This window comes from Synchiropus splendidus, chromosome 19, assembly GCF_027744825.2.
Source record: "Synchiropus splendidus isolate RoL2022-P1 chromosome 19, RoL_Sspl_1.0, whole genome shotgun sequence".
In the NCBI taxonomy this organism is placed as follows: domain Eukaryota; kingdom Metazoa; phylum Chordata; class Actinopteri; order Syngnathiformes; family Callionymidae; genus Synchiropus; species Synchiropus splendidus.
In genome coordinates, this window is record NC_071352.1 from 14,120,213 (window position 1) to 14,143,728 (window position 23,516).

Consider the following 23,516-nt stretch of genomic DNA (forward strand, 5'->3'; position numbering starts at 1 on the left):
CTTCTCTGTGTTTCCTCACTTGTCCGACTTGTCCGTTTCACATATTTTTCTTTTATGTTTAAGGTCTGTCGCTTCTTACTTTTCATCCAAAACATTTTAAAAACCAACCGCTTGCCAAGCAAAAATAACTGAGCAGCTACAGTAGCGCTGTGTGGCCAGTAGGGGGACACACTTGTCCCAATTTTGAACAAGTCTGATTTGATGTCGGAGGAAATTGAAGGATGAAATGACGTCAATTAAATACACAGGGCTTTATGGAATATTTCAAAACACATAACACTCAAGATAAATGGTCGTAAAGTAATCCTTTATTTCATATTAAATCACATGAATATTGATGTTTTAGGCGCAAAAATGTGACCGTAACAACCATAAAAAGTCAAACCGTGATGAAGAAAATAAAAATATAAAAGGATAAACACATTAACGGAGAGGAAAACAATTTGGCGGCGATTTGCATGTGGCAGTGAAGCTGCAGTTATGAGTCATTTTCCAATATTAAAACAGGCAGCTGATGGCTGGAATGAAAGGCTCTGGTGAGAAGAATGAAACATCTCCAGGGTTCCGGCTCGTCGCTCTCCTCCGTCGACCTCACCTGGACTTGACTTGGCAGTAGAGGACCATGGAGACGATCATGGCGCAGACCTGTCGGGAGTTGAACGGTTGCACGGTGAGTCTCAGTCAGGCTCATTAGCCACTTCAGTTCAAGGTCGCTAGAGAGAAAGGATGTTGACGCTGTGCTCTAATTCTTCTCATTACTATTAATAATAACAATAATAATAAAGGAATAAAAAAGAAGAAGAAGAAAAATACATACAAATATTTTATAATAATAGTGATTTTTTTTGTGTGTGTTTTTTTGTTGCACCATTGGTGATTATTGTGAAAAGTCAGCAATGAGACAAGTATCTGAGGAGAACATCACGTATCATCCATTCGGGTTGTGTACTGAACCGATGTGGCGTCACACAGCGCCCTTGGAGTAGTTGCTAAAATGTCAGTGACTCTGTTGGAGCTCAACCATCCTGGGGAGACAGACAAAGAGCCCCCACAGAGAAGTGAGGTGGGGGTCCCGGTGCAGACCCAGGGCACTCTGGAGGAGGCTTCTCTAGAGAGGGAGGTCTAGGCCACAGCTGCTCTCCATGGAGAGCTGGTCACATGATGGGTCTTGTGTAATAAAAAGGAGTTCCTGGAAAGGAGGCAGCTGGGATATGTCCCGCAGCGGCCCCTCCCTATCGTGGTCCAGCCGCAGACCTTATCTCTCCACTGGACTTTCATTGAAGCTGCAAACCTAAGAGAGAGGAGAGTCGCACGTGTGACTCACCTCTAAAGCTGCGATCGCCAGTGCCACAGCAACAATGGCTCCAGTGTTGCTTTCGATCATCCCGGTGAACTTTGAGAAGCAACCCGGCACCTGGGGAAGAGAGGAACCAACAGGGATGAGGCAGGTGGAGCGGGCGGGGGGGCACACTCTTGTGTCTCACCGGGGAAGTCTCAGCCATGCTCTGGTTGCACGGGTTGTCGGCCGAGTGGCTGCAGCACAGCGGGGGGTACTTGTTGTCGTTGCCAGAGTAATAGGGAGAGCCCAGGAAGTCGGAGGCGTTGTAGAAGCCACAGCAGCTCATCTGCACGCAGAGGGGTGTTACTACCTTCAGCAGGGGCGGAGCCTCTGCTACAACTCACGGCGCTCATGGTGGTGTTCCACAGAATGGTGATGTCGGGGTTCTTCCCGTAGTCCTTCCTGATGTTCTTGACTGCCGCCGCCCCGATCTGGGCCAGAAGATCTCCGGCCTGAGGCACAGCAGAACATTCAGACACCAACCTCCATCGCAGCATCAACCCTCGACTCACCAGGGGTCTGAACACCAGGATGATGATGGCGCCGACCACCTCAGCGATGAAGACCACCAGAACGATGATGAAGAACTGGAGGGAGGACAGTTGGTGAGAAGCTTCTATAGTGGGGGGCAGGTCCCGCTGCAGTGTCGAGCACACAGCTCCTTGATCCGTCTCCAGACCCCCCTCAGAGACGCGGTCACCAGCAGGGTCCACTCCACGTCCTGCTCCATCGTGTCGCGCTCCTCCTGCCAGACCAGCGCGTCTTCTGCGCCGCTCACATCGACGGTGTCCACTGACAAGAAGCTGCCATCCTCCGTCAGGAGAGGGGGATCGGCGACGTCTCCCCAAAACAAACTGACCAGGCGCCTTTGATTCGTCTTCAAGAAGGAGCCCAGCGTGTGACCTAAAGTGACCTCTTCCATGTCAGATCATGAAACTCTCCTGAGAGTCAAGGACGGCGGAGGAGCTTTTATAGTCGCCTGAAGACCAGACTTTGTTCCGTCATGCTGCTGATGTCATCGGTTCTAAAGCGGTTTTGTCACTTTCTCTCTGTGTGTGTCCGACTATGTATTGGCCTTGTCTGGTTTTCATTTCCTCTTCTCTATCAGTTGTTATTATTTGTTCCTTTAACTGCCATCTTGTTCAAAAGCTGCCAGGTTTGTTGACACTTTTCATGTCATCGTTCCTCGGGCTCCGCATGCATTCACAGAACTGAAGTTACATCCAGGTAACTCAAGTATTTCTCCCATCCACAGTGGCGGGAAAAAACTTCACATTTGAAATGAAAGTTGTGGGAAAATATTTTTGGTTTTGCAACAGGTGTGGCTGCATCCTCCACACACGAGCTAACATAGATGATGTTGGCTTATTGTGCACATGAGAAACTAACTCAATTCCTGACAGTTTCAATGTGTCATTTGTCAGCGTTACTGAACAAAAAATCTAATCCATACTTAGCAAATTGTTCTCATCTCTTACTGTTGTTGAATCACTTTGTTTTCTAACAGTTTATCGTGTGATGGTTTATGGAGCTGCCATTAGAATGGCAGGAAGTTTGGCTTAATATTTGTTTTGTTATTTCTAGAGATGCCCAGAAATTATAGTGAAACAATACATTTTTACATATTATCGTTTGAAATGTGCAGATCTTTTTTGTTCCACCTGCTCGTGTTGCGGGGGGACTGAGTGGGAGTGAACACCTTTGTGTGAGCGAAGCAGGAGCCATGTGGACGCGTTTGGTTTCCTCTCATGATACAACAAATGAAAACAGGTGATATTTGGGTGGGACGAAGCGGCAGCGTACCAGCAGCAGCATGCAGCGACTCTCCTTCACCGCGCCGCAGCAGCCCAGGAAGCCGATGAGCAGCAGCAGGGCGCCAATGGCGATGAGCAGGTATCCAACATGCAGCACCTGACTCAGCTCCGGAGGGAGGTTCTTCACCTTCCCCAGCAGGTCGAAGATGGAGCTGCTGTCCACCTTCACCCAGATGCCCACGCCCAGGATGGCGGCGCCCGCCAGCTGCGGAGAGACTCTGGTGACTCCACCGCCACATCGGTCCTGCGCGGCTCGCGACGTGAACTCACAAAGATGATGCCGTTGAAGACGAACATCATGAACTTCAGGAATCCAAAGCAGCCCATGGTTACCGCTGATTTTCCAACCTGAAAGCTAGAATCAGAAATGATGTGAATGTGAAATGAACAGAAAGAAAGTCTGGGTTCTTCTGTCTCTATCGGCGTTTTCTTATAAATATCAGTAAGGGAGTAGAAGTTTCAAGGCTGGGAAGAGGACTAGTTATCTTGCAGTCTTGCTTGGGAGTGTGAGGAGGACCACTACTGGACTCTCTGAGAAGCTCCACCTTCTGGGAGAAGCTCAGAGTAGATCCACTCCTCTGCAGAAGAGGCAGCATCTTATCTGAGGACGGGAGGAGGCCAAGGGACTGAGCTGACTTAGGTGACCACAGTCCTCCTCCACATCCACCCTGAAGACCGAGAGGAAAGTCCAGGCCTCTGGACTGCAGGCACTGCCCCCACGACCCAGCCTCAGACAAGCACTGTGTCCGGGAGGCGAAAGAAAAGCCCCAAATACTCGACATTTGACAACAACAGCCGAGGGGCCGCTCAGATCTGCATGACACGCGTGAGCCCGGCGCATCTCAGGTTACACTCATGTTGGTTTTAGAGTCAAATGAGGAAGTCGCAAGGCTCGCTACACACCAATGACGCACCAATTCAATATGTAAATGGAGGAAAGAGCAGTGAGATAAGAAGGTTTCCTCTTTATCACGTTTGTTTCTTCTGATCGGCCGGATGATAAAACAACTTTCAGTGGGCGAGAGCAGACTTCCTGCTCGACACACACTCGCGTCTCAGCACTTCGATGGACAAGTGGGGGAAGCGGAACACAACTGAGTTTAATACTAAAGAACGAGTGGAACAACATGATGGGTCACAGTGGAAAGTGACATCGCATGAGGAGAGAGATTAAAGACGATTCATACAAGAGCTTTTTATACGGAGGAAATAAACAACTGGTGGAAATCGACATCTGAGAAACATGACTAGCAAAGGGTGACCAAGTTTGGGTGGGGTTTGAATGCAAATACACGACCCATCGAAACAACGTATAGCATATGAGTTATTGCAAAATATGAGACCAATACCAGAAAAAGTACAAATGAAGCTTTATAAACAAAATAGTCATTAAAATGATAATTTCTTACATTGAAATTATTAAGAAAAATATGCGGATACAAACAGTGGATAATAACTGTCTTTCAAAATAAAAATAAAAAAATCATAAAAGTTTTTAACAAGAATAAAAACGTTTAGATAAGCAGTGTTCCATATTGTGTTGTATTCCGTAGTAAAATGGCGGAAAAGTAATTCTCATTGATTGATAATAAACGATGATGAATACGTGAGATGATTTCAGAAACTTCCCCCTGATGTGCGGCGACATGGGGAAGTGAATTTTGGCGACATCACAACGGCAGATCGGACGCGAGACCGGGCCGTACGTGTCGTGTGAGAGTCTGACTTTGGCCACTGAATGAAGACTTGTTTGCTTCAGGAGGAGAACAGTCGTCTTTTGTGGCGCTCAAACAGACAAGCGTGACGGAGCACAAACCTACTGTCCAGCACCAAAGTCAGTTCTGAAACAAACAGGCAAGCTGGAGGTCATGAAGCCAGCCGGACCTGAGGGAGCCACCGGCTGTGAGCCCCGCAGGTCGGGGGTCAGAGGTCGGAGGACGGTGGTCCAAGCAGAGGCGCCTCAGTCAGGTGAGAAGCGGGCGCCACAGGGGCGGAGCCAGAGAAACAAGCAACCTACCTTCCTCTCCAAGAATCCTGGTCTCTACTGACCACCACCTGCTGAGTCCAAGTCTGATGTGTGGTACTGAAAGAGCTGTGACAAGACTGTGGAGGCAGAGTGAGAGACAGAGAGAGCAAGAGAGTGAGAGAGAGACAGACAGAGAGAGGGTGTGAGCACCGGCGCAGCACGCATCATTACCATGGTGCTCTCTTCCCTGAGGGAGGGAGGGGAATCACCTGTGCGCCTCATGACCTTATTATCACTACAGCAGCAGGAAAAACTGGTAGGAACATGAGACTGCTCCATTCATGTGGTCCAGCAGTGGAGCTGAGGGGCCTGCACCAGGCTTCTACGTGGTCCTATTGATCCACCAGTGCATGGTGTCCAGCCCTTTCACTCACATCCTCCATGTCTGTGTCAGGATGAATCAGAAGTGTTCATCAGTTCACCGTGCTTTAGATCAAGTCCTTCACCAACCCTCTGCTCAGATGTGGCACCTGTCACCTGAGCCCCTTCTGACGCCAAGCTCTGGTCTTCATCACCTTCATGGTAGTAAACAGGTGTCGTCTTCAAGATCCAAGAACGTTCTTCTCAGATGCTGCTCCTTGAGCGTGAGCAACAGATGCTCCATCTTGATCTCCTCATTCTGGCTTCCTCATCAGATGGACCTGGATCGGGACTGACCGAAGTGCCAACCGTAGTGATGGGCTGCCGAAGCTTCATGAAACACTGTCCACATTTTCAGAGCTCAGTAGGTGGCGCTCTCAGTTCAAAAATAACTTGAGGTGTCAGTGAAATGGTTGCGCTAATCCAGAAGAGTGCCACCTGGTGGACACTGTATCATGAAGCCTCAGCAGCTCGACACGTCACCCGGCATTTGGGTCACATGAAGAGACAGCTGTTCATCTCTCCGTCACTCCTCACTGACCTTCTCTTCTTCACGCTTACTCACACAAACTTGAATGTGGCAGTTATGTCATCGATTCTGAGAAAAGAACCGTTCACAAAGGACACAAAAGGAAGAGGAGTTTTTAGTGAATGCATCAGTCGACATCAGAGAGAGAAAGTGCTTTTCAATAGACAGGATTTGAGGGAGGGAGAGGGCGGGGCCCGGAGCTTCACAGGCCCTCCCACTGGTTCCCTGGGTCAGCGGACACGTCCAAGACCAGAGAACTGCACCGTGCTCACGTCACGCACAAATGCTTCCATTTATGAAACACCTGAATGAAAAAATAAATATGGCAAAGGTGAGGCTTGGACCCGCTCCGAGGGGGCGGGGCCTAACCAAATGAGCCAATGAAGTAGCCACAGGAGGGCGCCAGCATCGGTCGAGGTCAAGATGATGACAGCAGGCTTCATGTCCCTGAAGGCATCACGAGTTCTGCTTCTCCGGGTGGCTCTTGAGCTTGTGGAACTTGACACTGTCCAGCCGCTCGAAGCGCTTGTCGCAGAGCTCGCAGGTGAACGTGTAGTGGGCCTCGCTCGTGTGCTTCTTCATGTGCCAGTTGAGCGAGGCGCGCTGGCGACACTGGTAGCCGCAGATCTCACACCTGAAGAGAGGGACACAGACCGCACCCGTCACACGATAAATGAAAAATAAAACCTCAGAGCAGCCCATGCTCCTGAATACACTGACTTTATGCGGGATAAATAAGAATGAACTTCATAGTTTCACATCAGAGCAAAACAATTACACTTTGACCAGGGGTAAATCACCATGGCGGCTATATTCAAGTTTTTATATCACCTTATTTAAACTGAAGCTCTTTTCATGTCTTGAAAATATTTGTCAAGGAATTTCAATTTTATAAGAATTTCAAGTCCATTCAGAGTCGTGGAAACCCTGGTCATTGTGTAGAGAAAAACCTCCCTGAACCAAAGCAAACAGATGCTTTTGTTCAGCTAAGGGTGCCTTTAAAATATAGATATAAATATACATGTTTGTAATGTATAGATATTTGTAAACAATGATCAAATTGAAAAAGATATTTTTTATGACCAAAAAAATTGCTTTAGTGATTCAATATTCTTTAATTCAAAATTTATAATTTTTACTTTTAAAAAAAGTCATATACCTGTATGTAATACATGAATATATACAAGTTATCGTTAATAACACTACAATTGCAATACTTCATCAGAGATAGAAACATCCTCACTACTGACGCATACTTTGGTGCGTTTTGCTGTAGAAACACACTTGTGTAGGCGGTGTCACATTGACATTTGACTTATTACTTGAAATGATTTCCAGAAAGTGGAGTGAGGAACTGAACTCTGAACCCTGCATCAGACACTGGAGGGTCTGCCGTGAGTGTGGAGGGCGACTTCTTACTGCAGCGGGGTCTCGCCGGTGTGAGTGCGTCGGTGAACCTCCAGGTGGTTTTTGCGCTTGAAGGACTTGCCACACGTCTCGCAGGTGAAGTCCCGGACCCCTGCACGGGCAGACACGTGGTCACACCTAGACCTGCCCCAGACCTCCGAGGAGCGGGACCCACCTGAGTGGATGATCATGTGGCGCTGCAGGTGGTTGGACAGGTAGAACTTCTTCCCACAGCCGGGGTGAGGACACACCTTGGTCCGTCCCTTCCTGTGGACCAGGTTGACGTGATTCTGGAAGAAGCGGAGGGAGACTTTAGTCCCGGTCACAGGCGGCAGCTGGGGAGACCTGAGCGCTACCTGGAAGCTGCTGATGGCCACATACACCTGACTGCAGCCTTCGTATGGACAGTGGAACATCTTCAACATGCCGTCGGCCTCGATCACCTGACCGCGTCTGTTCCTCCGTGACCTGACCACACGCAGACAGGTCTCACTGGCTCCCCCTGCAGGCGTCATGAGTGTGAGCCTCAGAGTCGGGCCACTAACCTGCCTCGGCTGCTCTCGCAGCTCAGCTGCAGGTTGGTGACCAGAGGCTGCAGCAGCTGCTCCTCCTCCTCAGCTGCAAGCTTCTCTTCCGGCTGGTAGCCTTCCATCGCCGTGCTGACCTCGGCAGCCATGTTGAGCTGAATCCCCTCTGAAGCCAGAGCCTCAAACGTGGGGCTCGTAATGATGATCAACTGGCAGACAGAGCCATGGTCAACCTCCTGAATGAAGGTCACAGAGTTGGGGTGCTGAAGCTCGGCTGACCTGAGAGGCGTCCAACGCTGTCCTTTCATCCACCGCGTCACCGCCGGCCACCACACTTTGGAGACTCGGAGGGTCAAACATTTCCTCAGGCTCTTGCATGGACGCTGGCACCAGCAGCTCAGAGCCCAGATGAACGGAAGCGCTCAAGCTCTCGGACACTGCCGACCCGTTCCAGGACGACTCCTGAGTCAGAGGCAGGTCTTTGGTGGAGACTTCCAGACTGCACTCCAGGGTCGCAGCTGCGTCCTCCTGCGTTTCTTCCAGAGGAACCAACAAAGCTGAGGGAATATCAGTGAAGCGTGTGTTACCACCTGGAGGCTACCACCGTGGTATAGAGCAGTGATTCCTAACCACAGGGCCGGGGCCCATGATGGGGCCGCGAGCGCCCCGTAGAGGTCCGGCCGCAAGACGTTCAGTTTTAATACACTTGAGCCTTTTATGGCGACACTTACATTTACACTTAGTGTTTATTTATGTAAAAATAAAATATTTAGCATATTTAGATGTTTTATTCTATTTATTTGAATTATATTCATGACGTACAGCATTTCTAATTTTCTCCACAGTTTGCATCAAGGGTATTTTTTTTCTTCTTTTTTTTTCTTTAGTAAATTTGATGAACACGACCTGCACCGGTTTCTGCTGCTGGTTGGACTTTTCCATGAGTAATATCTTTGCGCTGATCACATGGTTTCATGTCATTTCACAAGGTTTTGGTTTGTTTATGTGTCTGGTTATCGAACTAAATGAAATGAGTAGCTCTGGAATCAGAAATCACTCATCACAGTACGAAAATGTCAATTAACATCTGTCTGTTTTGTGTTAATATGACAACATTGTTAAAGAAATACCAATTTTGATTTATTTTTGATATATCCATCAGATCACGTCCCATAGCAGAGAAGAAAAAGTTACAGCAATATGATGAATATATAGATAAAAAAACACTATTATTATTATTATTGTTGTTATTATTATTCTTATTATTCTTATTGTTATTATTATTCTTATTATTATTACTGTTCAAAAACTCTTATAATGTTAATACCTCCTGCGCTCTGATTGTGCACATTGCACCCAGAATATATTTTGTTTCAGGAATGATATGGATAAACACTTACATTTACACTTAGTGTTTATTTATGTAAAAATAAAATATTTAGCATATTTAGATGTTTCATTCTATTTATTTGAATTATATTCATGACGTACAGCATTTCTAATTTTCTCCACAGTTTGCATCAAGGGTATTTTTTTTCTTCTTTTTTTTTCTTTAGTAAATTTGATGAACATGACTTGCACCTGTTTCTGCTGCTGGTTGGACTTTTCCATGAGTAATATCTTTGCGCTGATCACATGGTTTCATGTCATGTCACAAGGTTTTGGTTTGTTTATGTGTCTGGTTATCGAACTAAATGAAATGAGTAGCTCTGGAATCAGAAATCACTCATCACAGTACGGAATCAGATCTATTCCGTAAATGGGCCCCGGACCCTCTTGTTGTGGAAAAGGTGGGCCTCGAGCCAACAAGGTGAAGAACCCCTGGTATAGACCACACCTCCTGGATGCTTGTGAGCGGCCGCCTGCTTCCGTTTCCTCCGGCTCGCATCACCTCTGGCTGGTTTCTCTCGCTTGTCCTCCTCCTGCTCAGAGTCGGCGGCCTCTGCCGGCGAAGAGATCAGATATTGCACGAAGGAGTGGTCGGAGTCACACCTCCAGACGGCGGCGGTGGAGCAGTGGGAGTGAGGCCGCAGCGCTCGCAGGTGGGGCTCGTCGGGACAGGAGCCGGAGTGGTCCTGGTACCATCGGACCAGGCTGCGCAAGCTGGTCACACTCTCCTTCACACCTGACAGTGGGAGAGAATCCAAGCTCGCTTTAGATTTTCAGTTTTCAGGCAGAATGTAACAACCATTTAGACTGGAATCTTTCATTTACAACACATGACGCCAACAATGAATCGGTGCTTCACTCGTACCTTTTTCCGGTCTCCATACATTCTGTGCATCATCCGTCACCCTGCAGCAAAGCAACAGCTCAAGTTCAAACTAGGAAAACCACCTTCTGCAGACCGTAACGGTGGAAGGAAGGACACCAACCCACAGTGCCCTCGCTGGTGATTCTCTCCGAAGGTGGAGTAGAGCAGCATGAGGTGGTCCGCCAGACCCGCATCACTCAGACTCGTCTTCCTGCGGACCTCGCTCCACAGCTTGTGCGACTCTCCCAGGTAAACTCTCCGAACGTCGTATTTCTTCCGGGACTCCAGTCGCCTCTGCGCGCGGTCCGACTCCGTCAGCTTCGGTCGCCCCCGACAGCGTCTCGCCGAGCCTCTCCTCGGCCCCGCAACTGACTCATCTCCCAGTGGAAGCTGGGACTCCGTCGGGCTGCGCGCCATCTTGGCTTCACCAGCTGATGTTTCGACTCGGACACCGGAAGTGTTCGCCATTAAAAACAAAACAAAAAAATCGAACCTTTCTTTCCTCAAATTCCACTTATATTTTGATTATTAAACCATAATAAACATGGGTGCTTTCTGTATATTTTAGGGACATACGTTCGCACATTTCTACAAAGAAGGAAAGCGGAACTAGTGTTGTTTCCACGGACAGCATTCGCAGTGACACCAGCGTGTGATATGTAAAAAAAGACGCGCGGAACTTTCAAGAAAAAAAGTTGGAAAATGGTGGACATTCTCAAACGAGTTTTTCTGGCGTTTTCTTCTGGCGAAGGTGTAGAAAAGGTCGGTGGTTCTTTGCCTCCTGCTTGCAACGCGCTGCTGGTCGGGGAGCAGCGCATCTGTCGGTCGTTGCTGCTGCTGGCGGCCGTGACCGCCGCAGCTCAGGCGGGGATGGCAGTGCAGTTCTTCGCCCAAGCTGAGATCCCTCGTCTTCCGGTGTGTCTGCAAAGGTGCGTTCCTAACGTGAGTCCGGAGAGCCTGAAGGTGAGGACCGTGCGCCTGCCGCTATTCTGTCAACATGCAGGATTAAAATGAAACGAATGAATGAAAGTTATTTAAATATTAGTATCTGATATGAAAATAAAATTCCTTCATGTGGAATGTTTGTTTACATATTCAATAATCTACTATGGCTATAATTGCGACATTGTTTCTATGAATAATATGCAAAAAAAATCTCACCAGAGAATGTTTTAACACAGTACTGTGAACTGACACGATCATGTTTCTGCGGGTTTCTATTATTTTCTCCCTCAAGAAAATCAAGTTTTCCTATCCGGGAACACTGGCGGAGCTTCTCCAGCAGGTGGCGCGCCTCCATGAATCCGGCAGCCTGGAGCCGTCGCCGCCCTCCCTGATCATCGTGGACCGGCTGGAGGGTTTCCTGGCTGGTCCCGGTCCTGGCCTCACCAGAGAACTCTCCTCGGCTGCACATTTAGCCGCTCTCCTGTGCGACACTGCAGCTTTCCTCACGTCCATCCTGGAGCGGCGGGTGTCCAGCTCTGCGTCGTGTCGCGTCCTGGCCTCCTTCCAGTCAGAAGACGTCGCCTGGAGCTCCAGTCTCCTCCAGTCTCCTCCAGTCCTGGACGTTCTCGACCGCTACTTCTCAGGAAGGTGCACGCTGGACAGAGACAGCAGCTACGAAGCGGCTGCCAGTGGGCTGCAGGAGATCTGGAACATTTACTTCTCTGGTCCAGGAGTCAGCGAGGCCTCCAGCTCTGCGGTGGACGCCCAGTGGCAGCTGCTGGTCGGCGCCGACGATTCAATGGAGTTCAAGTTGACGAAAAGATGAGAGAGAATTCTGACCTTTACGTTGGATATTCGAAATAGACCGAGTGCGTTCTAATGTTCAATCAACTGAAAATAAAGTTCACAATATTTTTATGGCAATTATTTACAAAAATATTTGAAGATACATTTCTACACATTTTCACATGCTTCCTGATGAAAGTTATGATTTAAAAAAAAAAAAACATAAAAAAACAAGTTTAAATGAAAAAGGTCATGAATAATAAATACATTAAAAACAAAGAAGATTTTAGATCATAGGTTTGATTCCTCATTTATTGCTGAATGTTGCCACTCAACCTGCTCTTGAATGTTGAGATGAAAAATGATGAGCCATGGAGAGAGTCTCATTCAGTGTCGACCTTTTAAGTGATATTGTCGAATCAGCTGGATGCTAATGCTACAAAGACTATAAACAAACTATGTGATGTAACAAGACATGCAAGTACAAAAATACGTGTTGTGAAAATAGAAATATGACGCTACACTTCAAATATCTTCAAGCAACTCTCCAGTGGAAGAATTGTGAGAGAAACGTTCTTCTGCCTACAGTTGGTTTTTGGGGACGAATCTGAGACGGTGACCAGAGCAACATATTCATGCTGGAGCATGGACCTCAGCTCTCTTGCGGCTGCCTGGAGAGCACGTGCTTCCTGTGAGCCGGGATGTCGTTGGCGTACAGAAGCACCTTGGCCACGTCCTCAGGTCGGCTCATTGGGCTGTAGTCCATCGACACGCCCGAGTCGGCCACCGCCATGTAGGTGTAGCCGGAGCCTTTGTGGACCCAGCTGTGGCCCGGGTACTCGCCGCTGGACTGGGAGGACAGGCGCCCGGACCCCAGGTCGGAGGGCGATTCCGAGCGCGTGGCCTTCCTGGAAGGAAACAGCACCTCCAGAGGAACGGCCTCCTCCAGGTTCTCCTCCGGGTTCTCCTGGCCGCTCAGCGAAATGTAGGCGTCCTGAGACTCCAGCAGTGAAGCGTGGGAGCAGGGCGGCGGGTGTCGGGGGGTCCCACTGAGGTGAGCGGCGGCCGTGGAGCCCCATCTCTCAGCAGAGTCTCCCCGCTCCTCCTTCATGGTGCCGCTCGGAGATCTGGAGGTCTTGGGAGGAAGAGGCGGGGGAAGCGACGGGCTCAGCTCCGACAGGACTTCCAAGGCGCTGAGGCGCTCCTCTGAGAGGACCAAGGGTGGACCCAACCACAGAGGGCCGACTGTGTGCCCCATCCAAGCCTGAGGAGCAAAACATGACTGAAGGAGGAGGACCTGGAACCTGGCACACCAGCCCCACCCAAACACATGGAGTCAAGTTCCTGATTCACATATGAGCTATGACCTGTGCTCCACCAGGGGGCGCTACAGGTCGCACCATATGCGCAGTGATGAGCCCAGTATTTCGTCTATGAAGGATTCAAAGTCTGCAGTCAAATACACCGAGACAAGTGATACCCAACAGCAGGTCTGTGGGCCATCTGAGGCCTTCTATCCGGTCAAATCAAGTTTGCTTGAGGTTTGAAGAGTGAAAGTGGCTGAGATCCCACTCCTCCACACGCCTCTGCCCGGGGCCCAACTGCAGCACATGACAGGCGACTCCCCAAAAAACTTTAGGGTGACCCCTTTTCAAGGAGGAGACATCACCCTGGAGGAAGGTTCCCTCTCCACTGCATCAAACCTGGAGTAGCGATGCTTGGGTGAGGCTTCATGAAACAGCGTCCTCATTTCCAGAGGCCACTCTCTCCTCTAAAATCTTTGGATTTGAGCAGCCATTTCAATGACACCTTCCACAGAGCGACCCCCTACTGAGCTCTGAATGATCCCTGACCGTGGTCAGTGTAGAGCCAGTGGGCGGAGCCCAGTGTGAGTTGGCCCGACACCAGCCAGATCATCTACCTGGAAGTCTCCTCCATAACTGGTGAAAAGGTCCTGGAACTTGTTGTCAGGACTCGGAACGTCCGGCCAGATCTTCCTCATCAGGTGCCTGAGATGATAGAAAACACAGGTAATGTCACAACAGTGAGAGGCGGGGCCTTTGGAGGGGGGCGTGGCTGCAACCCACCTGCGGTAAGACCTGAACACCATGAGCGCCAGCACCATGAAGACCAACAAGACGATGGCAGTCAAGGAGACGACGAGAGGGTTGAGCTCTGGTCGGATGGAAGAGGGAGCCAGTTAGCTCTGCATGAGCCGACCTCCGTGACCTTGACCCGGCCTACCTGCTGGGAGCGTCTCCATCAGCACCGGCTCACTCCACTCGCTCCAGAAGCCGTTAAAGCTGATGCCGTCCAGCTTGACGCGGACTCGGACCTGGTACTTAGTGCCCGGCTGCAGACCTCTCAGGACCAGCTCCGAGTGAGTGTTGACCTCCTCCACCTGAAAGGGGAGCGACTGAGGAGGTGCCGAGCGTTGACTGAGGAAGGCGGCGCCGTACCTGAGCCGCCGGGGCGTCGGCCTCGCTGAAGGCCACCTGGTACATCATGCTGTCGTCCATGTACTTGAGAGGCGGGGGCAGCCATCTGACCATCAGCTGACCCTGCTGGCCAGTGCGGGTCACCGTCACGTTCACCGGCGGGTCCAGCAGAACTGGCGGACAGGAGCGGGTCCGTCAACACTCCGGCGTCCCGCGTGAAGGAGCCCGACGGCCGACTTACTGAGGGTTTCGATCAAAAGGCTGCGGTTGTGGATCAGCACTCTGTGCCGCTGAATCTTGATGTCCATCCTGGTGAACAAGTGGGTCTGTGTCAGTCGGCAGACGTACAGTCTTCTCCCTCCGGCGGTGGGGACCAGCACCAGCGGGCAGCGGCTGCCGTTCTCGTTTCTGCCAGAGAGACTTGTTATCGACCCGTGCAGACGCTTGTGTTGGACGACATCTCAGGTCATGCTGGGGAACATGAGGATCCAGTCTCACCCCACCAGACGTGGGCAGAGTGTGGCCTGGGGGCCGCATGTGGCCCTTTCTCTGCATTCATGTGGACCTCATGTGGTAAAACGCCTCACCAATTTATCAATAACTATTAATAATTATATATTTAATGAGTCTGCTCAGTTGAAATCTTCATTTTGATTTTAATAGTTTATTGTAATATTAATGGCAATATTTGAAAGATGGAGGGGTTGTAAATTCAGTGCCAATAGTTACCAAGTTATATACCAACATTTCTGATTTATGCGGAGCATCTTTAAAGAAAATGTCACCATATTTAAGGCTCAGGACTTTCTATGCAGTCAGGGGCCAACAAGCCACTACGCAAGAAAACACAGTGGTACCTCGGTTTTCAAACGTCCCGGAATTTGAACAAATTGGAGTTCAAACAAAAATTTCGAGATTTTTTCGAACAAAAATCCAGAACTCGAACGCCCCTGAAAAAAGCCGGAAAAACCATAACGTCACTCACTCGGCAACCCCTCCCACATGCAGCGGCCACACACATAGAGGAACAGCCACCTGCAGCAGACACTCTACATTCACTCCTACATTAGTTCTTTTTCCATTCATTGTAATGGGAAAAATCGATTCAGATTTAGAACAAATCGCTTCTGGAACGGATTGTGGTGGAGAACCGAGGCACCACTGTATCTTAACTTCTGTTACTCTCATAGCAGAACATGACTACACACCACCATGACATTATATGATGAAAACATAACATTTTCTTAAATATAAATAATATAAAAAATGGGAAGATGGTTCTGAAAACATTTTCTACCGTGGGTTTGGCTCTGACGTCATGAGGGCCGCGTAAATACAGGCCGCCTCTGGCCCAACTATACATAATATACATAAAGAAAATGAAAGCTGTGGCAGTTCCACTTCCTAATGTGATTCATATTCCTGCGGTTTTTTCGGGGTCCCAGTCCCGTGTGCGCGCCTTACTGGTAGGCGTAGGTGAAGGAGTACTGCTCCACGGGTCCGGCTCGCTCCTCATCCTCCTCCCAGAAACAGGTGAGGTCCTTCTGTCCTTCAGCGAAGCACTTTGGGTTTTCAGGCTCCTCTCTCATGACAATGGCCACTGAGGAGAGTGAAAAACGAAAGTTTGTGGGTTTAGATGCCGAACCGAACCGTGGAGGGTTCGATGAAGCGGCCCTCACCTTTCCTGCCATTCAACTCCTGCGCGGCCCGGACCCCCATCCTCGCGCAGAGGACAACAATGAGCGGCAACAGTCGACATGTCATCCTTCAGTCTTGGAGGTGAGAAGTCATTTAACGCGCTGCTGCAGGAGAGAAGTGCGGCGCGGCGCGGGCTTGTTTGTTGGTTGAGATGCCAGCGGATAAACGCCGCGCCGTTGCGCGCCTGTTGCGCCGCGATAAGAGAAACCAACGTGTGTGTTTGTGGAGCATGGGCTGTTTACCTTCTGCAAAAAATGGAGAAGAGGCGGGGCGCGAGAGGGCACGCGGCTAAAACGTTAGAGTCACTTGTTTCATTGATGTTTATGACGCGTTTCAGAGGAAACGACAACAACGTGCGCGCAGAGAACGAGACTCGGCGGCGTGGAGAAGACGAGGAGCGGTCCAGATGGAGTCACATCAAAATGCTGACTGACCTGAAGTTTCCCTGTTTTATACATGTACTATTACAACACGTCAAGTGTCCAAAATTCTAGAGTAAACACTCTCACAACTCAGAGGCAGTGTAGTGAAGAACACCCTGAACAAGAATCTCATCCGGCGCAGGACTTCACTCACCTGTAACGTTTTTTATATGATTTTTTTATGCTTGTTTTATGGAGACATCATCATCATATATATACCCAGTAAGCCTCAGACGTCTATTAGACGTCCAGCCTACATTTAGACCGAGTTTCACCCGTCTATAATCGTCGCTAATGGCTACGTTGGACAGCTGGAGTATTGCTCCAAAACTCCAGCACAAAACATGAAACCCAGAGACACGACAACCTTTTGAGTTCAAACAAGAAGCGCCTTTACAGTAAATATCGAGGCTATTTTGAACATTCTGAGCAAGGTAAGCAGCGCAGTCATGCTAACACCGCTGTTTCTTAACCACTGCAACAAAGACAGAGGAGAGGATGGTTGTGGGCATCAGTTTAATATATGGAAGGAGGCGTGAGATTTAGCCAAAGCATGCACCGTCAACATGTCTACGACAGGCGGGACGTCCCAGACCCACATCCTGCTTTAGCTCCATCACGCTCCAGACAACAGCGTCGGTCCGGAGCGACAGTCCTCTGCTTAACGTACACCGTGTGGGAATAAAACGGAAAACTGAATGGTTGCTATAGAAACCAATGCTTGGCTGGAATGTAACAGGAGGAAACCGTGTTTGTCCGACGACAGTGGAAGGAAGGGTCACTCAGAAGACACAAACAGAGAGGAGCTAGTTGTACAGATACGAGGGGGAAGTGGTCAAGACGGAGGAACAGTGGACTATCAGCTCTCCACAGAGCCCGGGGCCACAGGCTGAGAGGAGCCTGATAGGAACTCAGCAGGTAGATGTGGAGGTGTTGCAGGGTTCTCTACGTCTGAGGCGCTGTGTGTGTGCGTGTGCGTGTGTCGTACTGGCGGCTCAACATGCGCAGCCCCCGTGGCTCTCTGACGTGGAGTCTCTCAGGCTCTGGTTCCTGTGGTTGGCTATTAGGTTCATGTCCCCCTCCATGCTCTCGTTCATCTTCTCGCAGATGACGTCCACCAGCCGCTCGAACACTTGCTTGACGTTGATGTTGTCCTTGGCGCTGGCCTCGAAGAACTGGAAACCTGAAGGAGACATTCATATTGAAATCAACTGGATTTTGTTTTTTTATTTGACTTGTAAATTGTTTTTTTTTTCTGCACATTTATCACTACAAATTGACAATATATACAAGTATCTAATACTGCAATTCTGTCCTCATATCGCCTAATGTTTTTGGTAGTTTTATTGCTTCTTTATTCATGTTTTAATAGTTTTACAGTTTTGTCCCGATTTCATTTATATATATAAAAATTTACTGCTTCTTTTGAGACATTTGAGCACTTTTTGTTGTCATGTTTCACTGCTATATTTGCAACCTTGTTTTTTACATTTTAGGTCAATGATTCTTTTAATAGCTTGATTTTTTTTAACTCTTTTCAAGTGATATTTGTCTTCGTTTATTTTTTAATAAAACAGAATTATAATGCAAAATAAACACACAGAAAATGACATCCATACACAAAAAAATTAAGAAATAAAAACAAATAAAGATGAAATATAAAAATCCAAAAAAGGATTGAAGAAGAGTTTGAAAGGGACGAGAATCAAATGTCCAACCTTTCGCAAATGTCTCCACTGTTTTTGGCTTTAAAATTCAAAGAATCTGAAGTTGCAATTGTGTTTTTAAAGTCAGCGGTAGATGGAACAGAAGATGACGTGTGCTCCACTGAAGACAAGTGAGCACGTACCTAAATCCTCGGCCAGCAGCTGACCGTCCTCCGCGGGGATGAGTCGGTCGTCCTCCAGGTCGCACTTGTTCCCCACCAGGATCACCTGAGCGTTGTCCCACGAGTAGGTCTTGATCTGCGTCGCCCTGGCGGCCACAAGCCTTTGTTGGCATCTTCAAAACTTCTCGGCTCGGCGGAACTCACCAGTCCTGAACGGCCTTGAAGGAGTCCTGGTTGGTGATGTCATACATCAGCAGGAAGCCCATGGCTCCTCTGTAGTAGGCGGTGGTGATGGTGCGGTAGCGCTCCTGACCGGCCGTGTCCTGACGCCAACCCGGAGGAACACAAACCATCTCATTCATTCCGGCCAATATTTAAGTCTCAAGGTCACGAGAGATCGGTGGAAAACCATCGGATATAAACAGTAGTGAAGCGCCAATATATATACATATATTTTACATGAAAACAAACTGTAAAAACAGGTCTGCACTGTGGAAAAACAAAGGTTAAAAAACATATATAGAAGTTTCATAACTCAAATTTATATTTCGCTGATCATCTCTGCATACTGAAAGCGGTTTGCAGATCATAAAATTGTAAGGAATATGAGGCACACAAAATAAAAACAGATTTCAAAATGATGACTTTTAAAAATGGCAACAAAATTCTGCCCGAGGAAAAAAAAACAAACACATAAAAGCAGTACAGAAAAACAAAGCGCAACTGCTGCAAACCAACAGAGGGCGACATTGTCATACGCTATTCTACAACTTGGAGTTTTTACGGATAATGTTCATCGTACAACAATAAGTGTTCAGAGACAGAAATGAAACAACCAATCAAGACGCTGTGTTTCATAGTAAGAACACGGAAAACATAACGAATGCAGGCATGAAAACGACACATCCATCCAGCTCTACTCCGAGTCTCTCCCTCACGACTGGACAGGTTTCTAAAGCCTCTGAGATGGTTGTTAGGCTCTGGCGAGACAGCAGCGAAGCCAGTGTTTGTATTCAAGGCTCAGATTCACGAGCTGCTCTCATCCACCAGGACCATCTCATTTTCAGCGGGACGCCACCTCCAGGGGTCCCCGGAGGTCCGGTGACACGTGACGCTCAGAAGCGGATCAGGAGAGAGTCTAATGAGCAAACGCCGCACGTTCCCGGGTCACACGTCGCCCACCTTCATTTGCATCGAAGGCTGTGTTTGTCTGATGCCTTCCTCACTGTGGAGGAGAGGCGGGGGGTGGTTGCCCAGGTAACCAGAGGCCACAGAAGGTTATGAATGTTCCATTACAGGCAGAAGTTGCTCTGGGCGCTGGGCCCAAAATGATCCGGAGCGACTGCAGTCAGACGCGTGTCTCCAGCTGCAGGAGCCCAGAGAGGCGACACGTCCAGTCCCAGAGCATCGTCTGCAGACGTGGCACCACCTGGGCGAGCAGCTCTCACCACCCAAGCCCAGCTGCCTCTGTCTTCACTGGCACTTTTCTTCACAATCAATATCAAAGAAAAAGGATGAAGCACGAGACACTGAAATAACTATCAATTCTACAAGAAAAAAAAGGCTGGAAATTTTGTGTGTTTTTCGAATTTGTCTTCAAATATGGAAAGGAGGACTCCCTCCGCAGCAGCAAGTCCACATCACGTGTCAAAGAGCACCAGCGCCGTGCGTCTCCCTGGTGTCATGGATTTCACACACAGGATATTTTCCCTGGTGGAGGCAGAGGCTCATGGCAGCCACTCCGGCAGCGTGTGCGTAAGGTGTGTGTTTGCTCTCACATCTTATCATGACACACATGAATGACGGGAAGTTGCAGCTTCAGGAGGTCTGGTCGTGACTGTGGTTGATACCAGAACTGGTCCTGGGACCGGCCTGCCGGGCCGCTCCGCTCCGCCCTCTGAACACACGCCGCTGTTATGTCTTGGGCCACTTCCTGAGCCTGTGCACGGAGGGAATGCTGAGCCGGTGAGTCACATGCCCTCTGGCTGGTGCCAGGTCAAGCCGGACCCACCCTGGGTCACACTCGGCTCCCGTTTCCTCCCACAGCCCACAAGCATGCAGGTTCATTAACCATGGCGGGAGGACTGGGGCGCCCCAGGTAACTGGGACAGTGGCAGTCCACCAGAGTCTGTGGCTGGTGGTGGAGTCAGGACTGCAGACCCAGACTCGGGCAAAATTTTAAATTTCAATTCAAACCCTTGGATGTGGCTAAACAGGATGTGGAATTAAATCCCTTGTAAGTCAGAGAAACTCCTGACAGCCAAGAACGCAGAAGTAAAAGTTAATAGCGCCTCCATTTTGCTTCCCAGGAAGTTGACTATTAATTTCCTGTTCCAACTTCCTGTCTGTGTTTAACTTCCTGGGGCTGAGGGGGTGTTTGTCTTGGACCGTGTTTGAGCAGCGCGAGTCATGTTTCCCGATGAAGGAAGTGCCGACTCATGGTCTGGCTGTGTTGTCCTGGAGTGAAGGTGCTATCTTAGCGGCGAGGCCGTGAGCTGGAACTAAGGCGCCTGCCTGGTCAGGCGAGTGCGGCAGTGTGTGTTTTGGCGTGCTGCTGACTCACTTGGGTCAACGGTGGCAGTCCGAGCCGCGGCTCAGCCCTGTTGGCTCAGTGAATCATGTGTTTGAGGAGCTTTAGCAAAGTGTGTGAACAGGATTTGTTGCCCGGAGAAACGCAATCCGCCTGCCGGGCATCGCGGCTGACCAGATCCCGGTTCAGCGAAGGCGGCAGCTCGGACGACAGCGGCCCACTCACCCAGATCTGCAGCTTGATCCTCTTGTCGTTGCGGAACACCGTCTTGACCTTGAAGTCGATGCCCACGGTGCTGACAAAAGCGGAGTTGAAGGAGTCGTCGGCGTAGCGGAAGAGGAAGGAGGTCTTGCCCACGCTGCTGTTGCCGATGATGAGCAGCTTGAACATGTAGTCGAAGTTCTGGTCGGCCGCGTCCTTCTGGGACGGCTGCGTCTGGAGGCGCGAGTCGTTGGACGCCATCTGGAGGAGGAGGAGACCGGTGGTCAGAACCTGAGCGTTACGTGTTTTCGTGCCTCACAGTGTGTCCTTATCTTGTGTGTGTGTGTGTGTGTGTTGCTGGTCCCTCTCCGAGATAAGACTGTGACAGCACTTCTCAGATTACAGGAAGCGTCTCCATCTCTGCATCTGCTCATGACGTCCGTCAACACAAACACAGCTGATCACACGCGTGGAAGCTCCGCCCCCCTGGCTCTGATGTGACATGTCGCCGTGGAGACCGGAGCAGGAGCCAGCTGCCGGCGAGGGCCATTAGTGGTGGACCGGTTTGTCAGGCTTCAGACTGTCCAGACCTCCAGCCGCGGCCGGCCATCGATCGCTGCCCCCCCGCCGCCGTCGTCGTCAGGACGACCACGTGTGACAGGGCGATTGGAGAAGTGGTGAGACACATGGCTGTGTGTTCACCAGCGGGTCGGGCCTGCTCACGCTGCTCTCTGCAAGTGCAGGAGTTTGATGTGACCGAGCCCAGATCAGACCCCGAGCTCTCTCTGTTGGTCAGTGTTGACATCCATTTGATAGTTTGTGGTAGTTTCCTCGCACTGCTATACTTGTGGGGACCTTTTCTTGCCAGTCCCCACAGGCTCCATTCAAGGATTAGAAATGAGGGTTCCAGTTTGGGCCAGAGTCCTGGGTGAGGTTAGCGGGTGGCTGGGGAAAGGGTTCCGGCCGTGAGAGGTCAGCAGCTGAGCACTAGAGTCAGAGAGCGCATCACCACAACGAACCCCGTGTGTGAGGTCAGGAGGCCCCTCCTTCACCTCCCAGCTTTCCTCAAACCCCTCACCCCTGGAGTCACATGACTGTGTGTCACGTGCTGGTATGGAAACTGCCTCATTAGCCGACGCTGACTTTCTGAACTCAGATTAAAGCGGCAGTAAAGCGGGTCACACGGTGGGACCAGGAGGGAACGACTCGTCCGAGCCTGACACTTTGGCTTCACCCACAGGATTAGAACTGTGGGGATAAAAATACTTCAATTTATGTCTATTTTCTTATGTAATCTATTATTTTCTTTCAATGTTGAGACAATCTCAGAAAAAAAAAAATTGTTCATAAGTAAACATTTATATTATATAGTATTTCTCTTTAAATGTAAAAAAAAATACATGAAGAGAAACTGATATGATGGTTTGGTTTAAATATTAAAATAGTAAGATCATAATAATGGTGAGGTAAAGTACGGCTTAATATTTGAAGACTTATGTTGTTGTGAAAATGTTTGGTCGGAAATGTAATTAACAAAAATGTAAACATAACTTAAACTTAAAAAGAACAATAAAAATGTAGAATAATAAATGAGATGCTACAAAATAAAGGACTCTCAGAAGGAGACCCTGGAAAGCCTTGATGGGACTGAACATCAGAATTTGAACTCCCATTGCAAGCAATGCCGGGAACCTGGAATGACTTGGTGGACCGGATCTGGGCCCCCAGGCCTCGTGTTTAACGCCTCAGTGGGGTGAACCAAAAACACACTGCATTTTCTTCCCTGTTCCAAACACTCAGTCCATATTCAGCGGCCGCCACCTCAGTTGAAGAACGACTTGGAGGAAGGTCTCCATGTCAAAACAACAGGCAAAGAAATAAATACATGAGAGCATTTTTCTCCTCTAGTTTCAGAACAAGTCACTGAAATGGATGAAGAAGGGTGTGAGGGGAAACATTGGTATTATGGTTCTATATCGAGAAGACGTTGAAAAAACTGCACTAATGGAGGAGGATTTTGAAACTGCACGGTGACGTAAATTGCTCGGCTGCAAAGCGTTAGCTTCCCAAAACGAAAGTGAGCGTCAGACTGAAGGGGGAAAAAACAAAAGTAAACTCACCCTGCTGCGGTGTAGACAACTTCTGGAGCCGGTTGGTGGATTCTGGGGGGGCAACGTGCGGAACTAGCCAGAATACTGGGACCAGAAGCGGCTTCTCCGCCTCCGCGTTCGCAGGTCCCGGATCTGTCAGGTCGCTGGAGTCCGCGGAGAGTCCGTGCGCGCGGGCGCGCGTGCGTGCGTGTGTGTGTGGAAGCGCCGCTCCTGCAGCTTCCGTCTGTCACTTCCACGCTGGACTGAGGCGGGAGTCGCGCGCGCCCGGGGGACGTGCGCGCTCGCGCGCTATAACGCACAC

General features: G+C 49.4%; 5 protein-coding genes across 6 annotated transcripts; 1 reads left to right on the top strand and 4 right to left on the bottom strand.

Moving 5' to 3' along the window:
- Positions 1 to 300: 300 nt before the first annotated feature.
- Positions 301 to 5,302, bottom strand: tspan34b (tetraspanin 34b). Its single transcript, XM_053852709.1, has 8 exons — positions 5,171 to 5,302; positions 3,424 to 3,508; positions 3,143 to 3,358; positions 1,852 to 1,926; positions 1,684 to 1,791; positions 1,485 to 1,625; positions 1,325 to 1,414; positions 301 to 645 (listed from the first exon to the last, which is right to left on the bottom strand). The coding sequence occupies exons 2-8, from the start codon at positions 3,478 to 3,480 to the stop codon at positions 592 to 594; spliced, it is 741 nt and encodes a 246-aa protein (XP_053708684.1). The 5' UTR covers positions 3,481 to 3,508; positions 5,171 to 5,302; the 3' UTR covers positions 301 to 591.
- An 881-nt stretch (positions 5,303 to 6,183) lies between these two features.
- znf653 (zinc finger protein 653) lies at positions 6,184 to 10,959 on the bottom strand. The gene is made up of 9 exons (XM_053852705.1): positions 10,378 to 10,959; positions 10,257 to 10,297; positions 9,840 to 10,127; positions 8,282 to 8,559; positions 8,021 to 8,211; positions 7,832 to 7,943; positions 7,651 to 7,765; positions 7,488 to 7,587; positions 6,184 to 6,702 (listed from the first exon to the last, which is right to left on the bottom strand). The coding sequence occupies exons 1-9, from the start codon at positions 10,722 to 10,724 to the stop codon at positions 6,525 to 6,527; spliced, it is 1,650 nt and encodes a 549-aa protein (XP_053708680.1). The 5' UTR covers positions 10,725 to 10,959; the 3' UTR covers positions 6,184 to 6,524.
- Positions 10,855 to 12,104, top strand: swsap1 (SWIM-type zinc finger 7 associated protein 1). Its single transcript, XM_053852706.1, has 2 exons — positions 10,855 to 11,219; positions 11,494 to 12,104. Exons 1-2 carry the CDS (start codon positions 10,959 to 10,961, stop codon positions 12,025 to 12,027), a joined length of 795 nt encoding a protein of 264 aa, XP_053708681.1. The 5' UTR covers positions 10,855 to 10,958; the 3' UTR covers positions 12,028 to 12,104.
- Positions 12,105 to 12,247: 143 nt separating this feature from the next.
- epor (erythropoietin receptor) lies at positions 12,248 to 16,785 on the bottom strand. 2 transcript variants are annotated; one of them, XM_053852004.1, is made up of 8 exons: positions 16,105 to 16,785; positions 15,890 to 16,025; positions 14,667 to 14,833; positions 14,447 to 14,598; positions 14,232 to 14,388; positions 14,075 to 14,162; positions 13,909 to 13,996; positions 12,248 to 13,251 (listed from the first exon to the last, which is right to left on the bottom strand). In XM_053852004.1, the coding sequence occupies exons 1-8, from the start codon at positions 16,187 to 16,189 to the stop codon at positions 12,640 to 12,642; spliced, it is 1,485 nt and encodes a 494-aa protein (XP_053707979.1). In that variant the 5' UTR covers positions 16,190 to 16,785; the 3' UTR covers positions 12,248 to 12,639. The 2 variants fall into 2 exon arrangements, with proteins under 2 accessions (XP_053707979.1, XP_053707978.1); XM_053852003.1 differs by having other exon boundaries at positions 14,667 to 14,845.
- A 267-nt stretch (positions 16,786 to 17,052) lies between these two features.
- rab3db (RAB3D, member RAS oncogene family, b) lies at positions 17,053 to 23,458 on the bottom strand. Its single transcript, XM_053851342.1, has 5 exons — positions 23,225 to 23,458; positions 21,129 to 21,365; positions 18,578 to 18,696; positions 18,395 to 18,519; positions 17,053 to 17,728 (listed from the first exon to the last, which is right to left on the bottom strand). Exons 2-5 carry the CDS (start codon positions 21,363 to 21,365, stop codon positions 17,541 to 17,543), a joined length of 669 nt encoding a protein of 222 aa, XP_053707317.1. The 5' UTR covers positions 23,225 to 23,458; the 3' UTR covers positions 17,053 to 17,540.
- Positions 23,459 to 23,516: the final 58 nt, after the last annotated feature.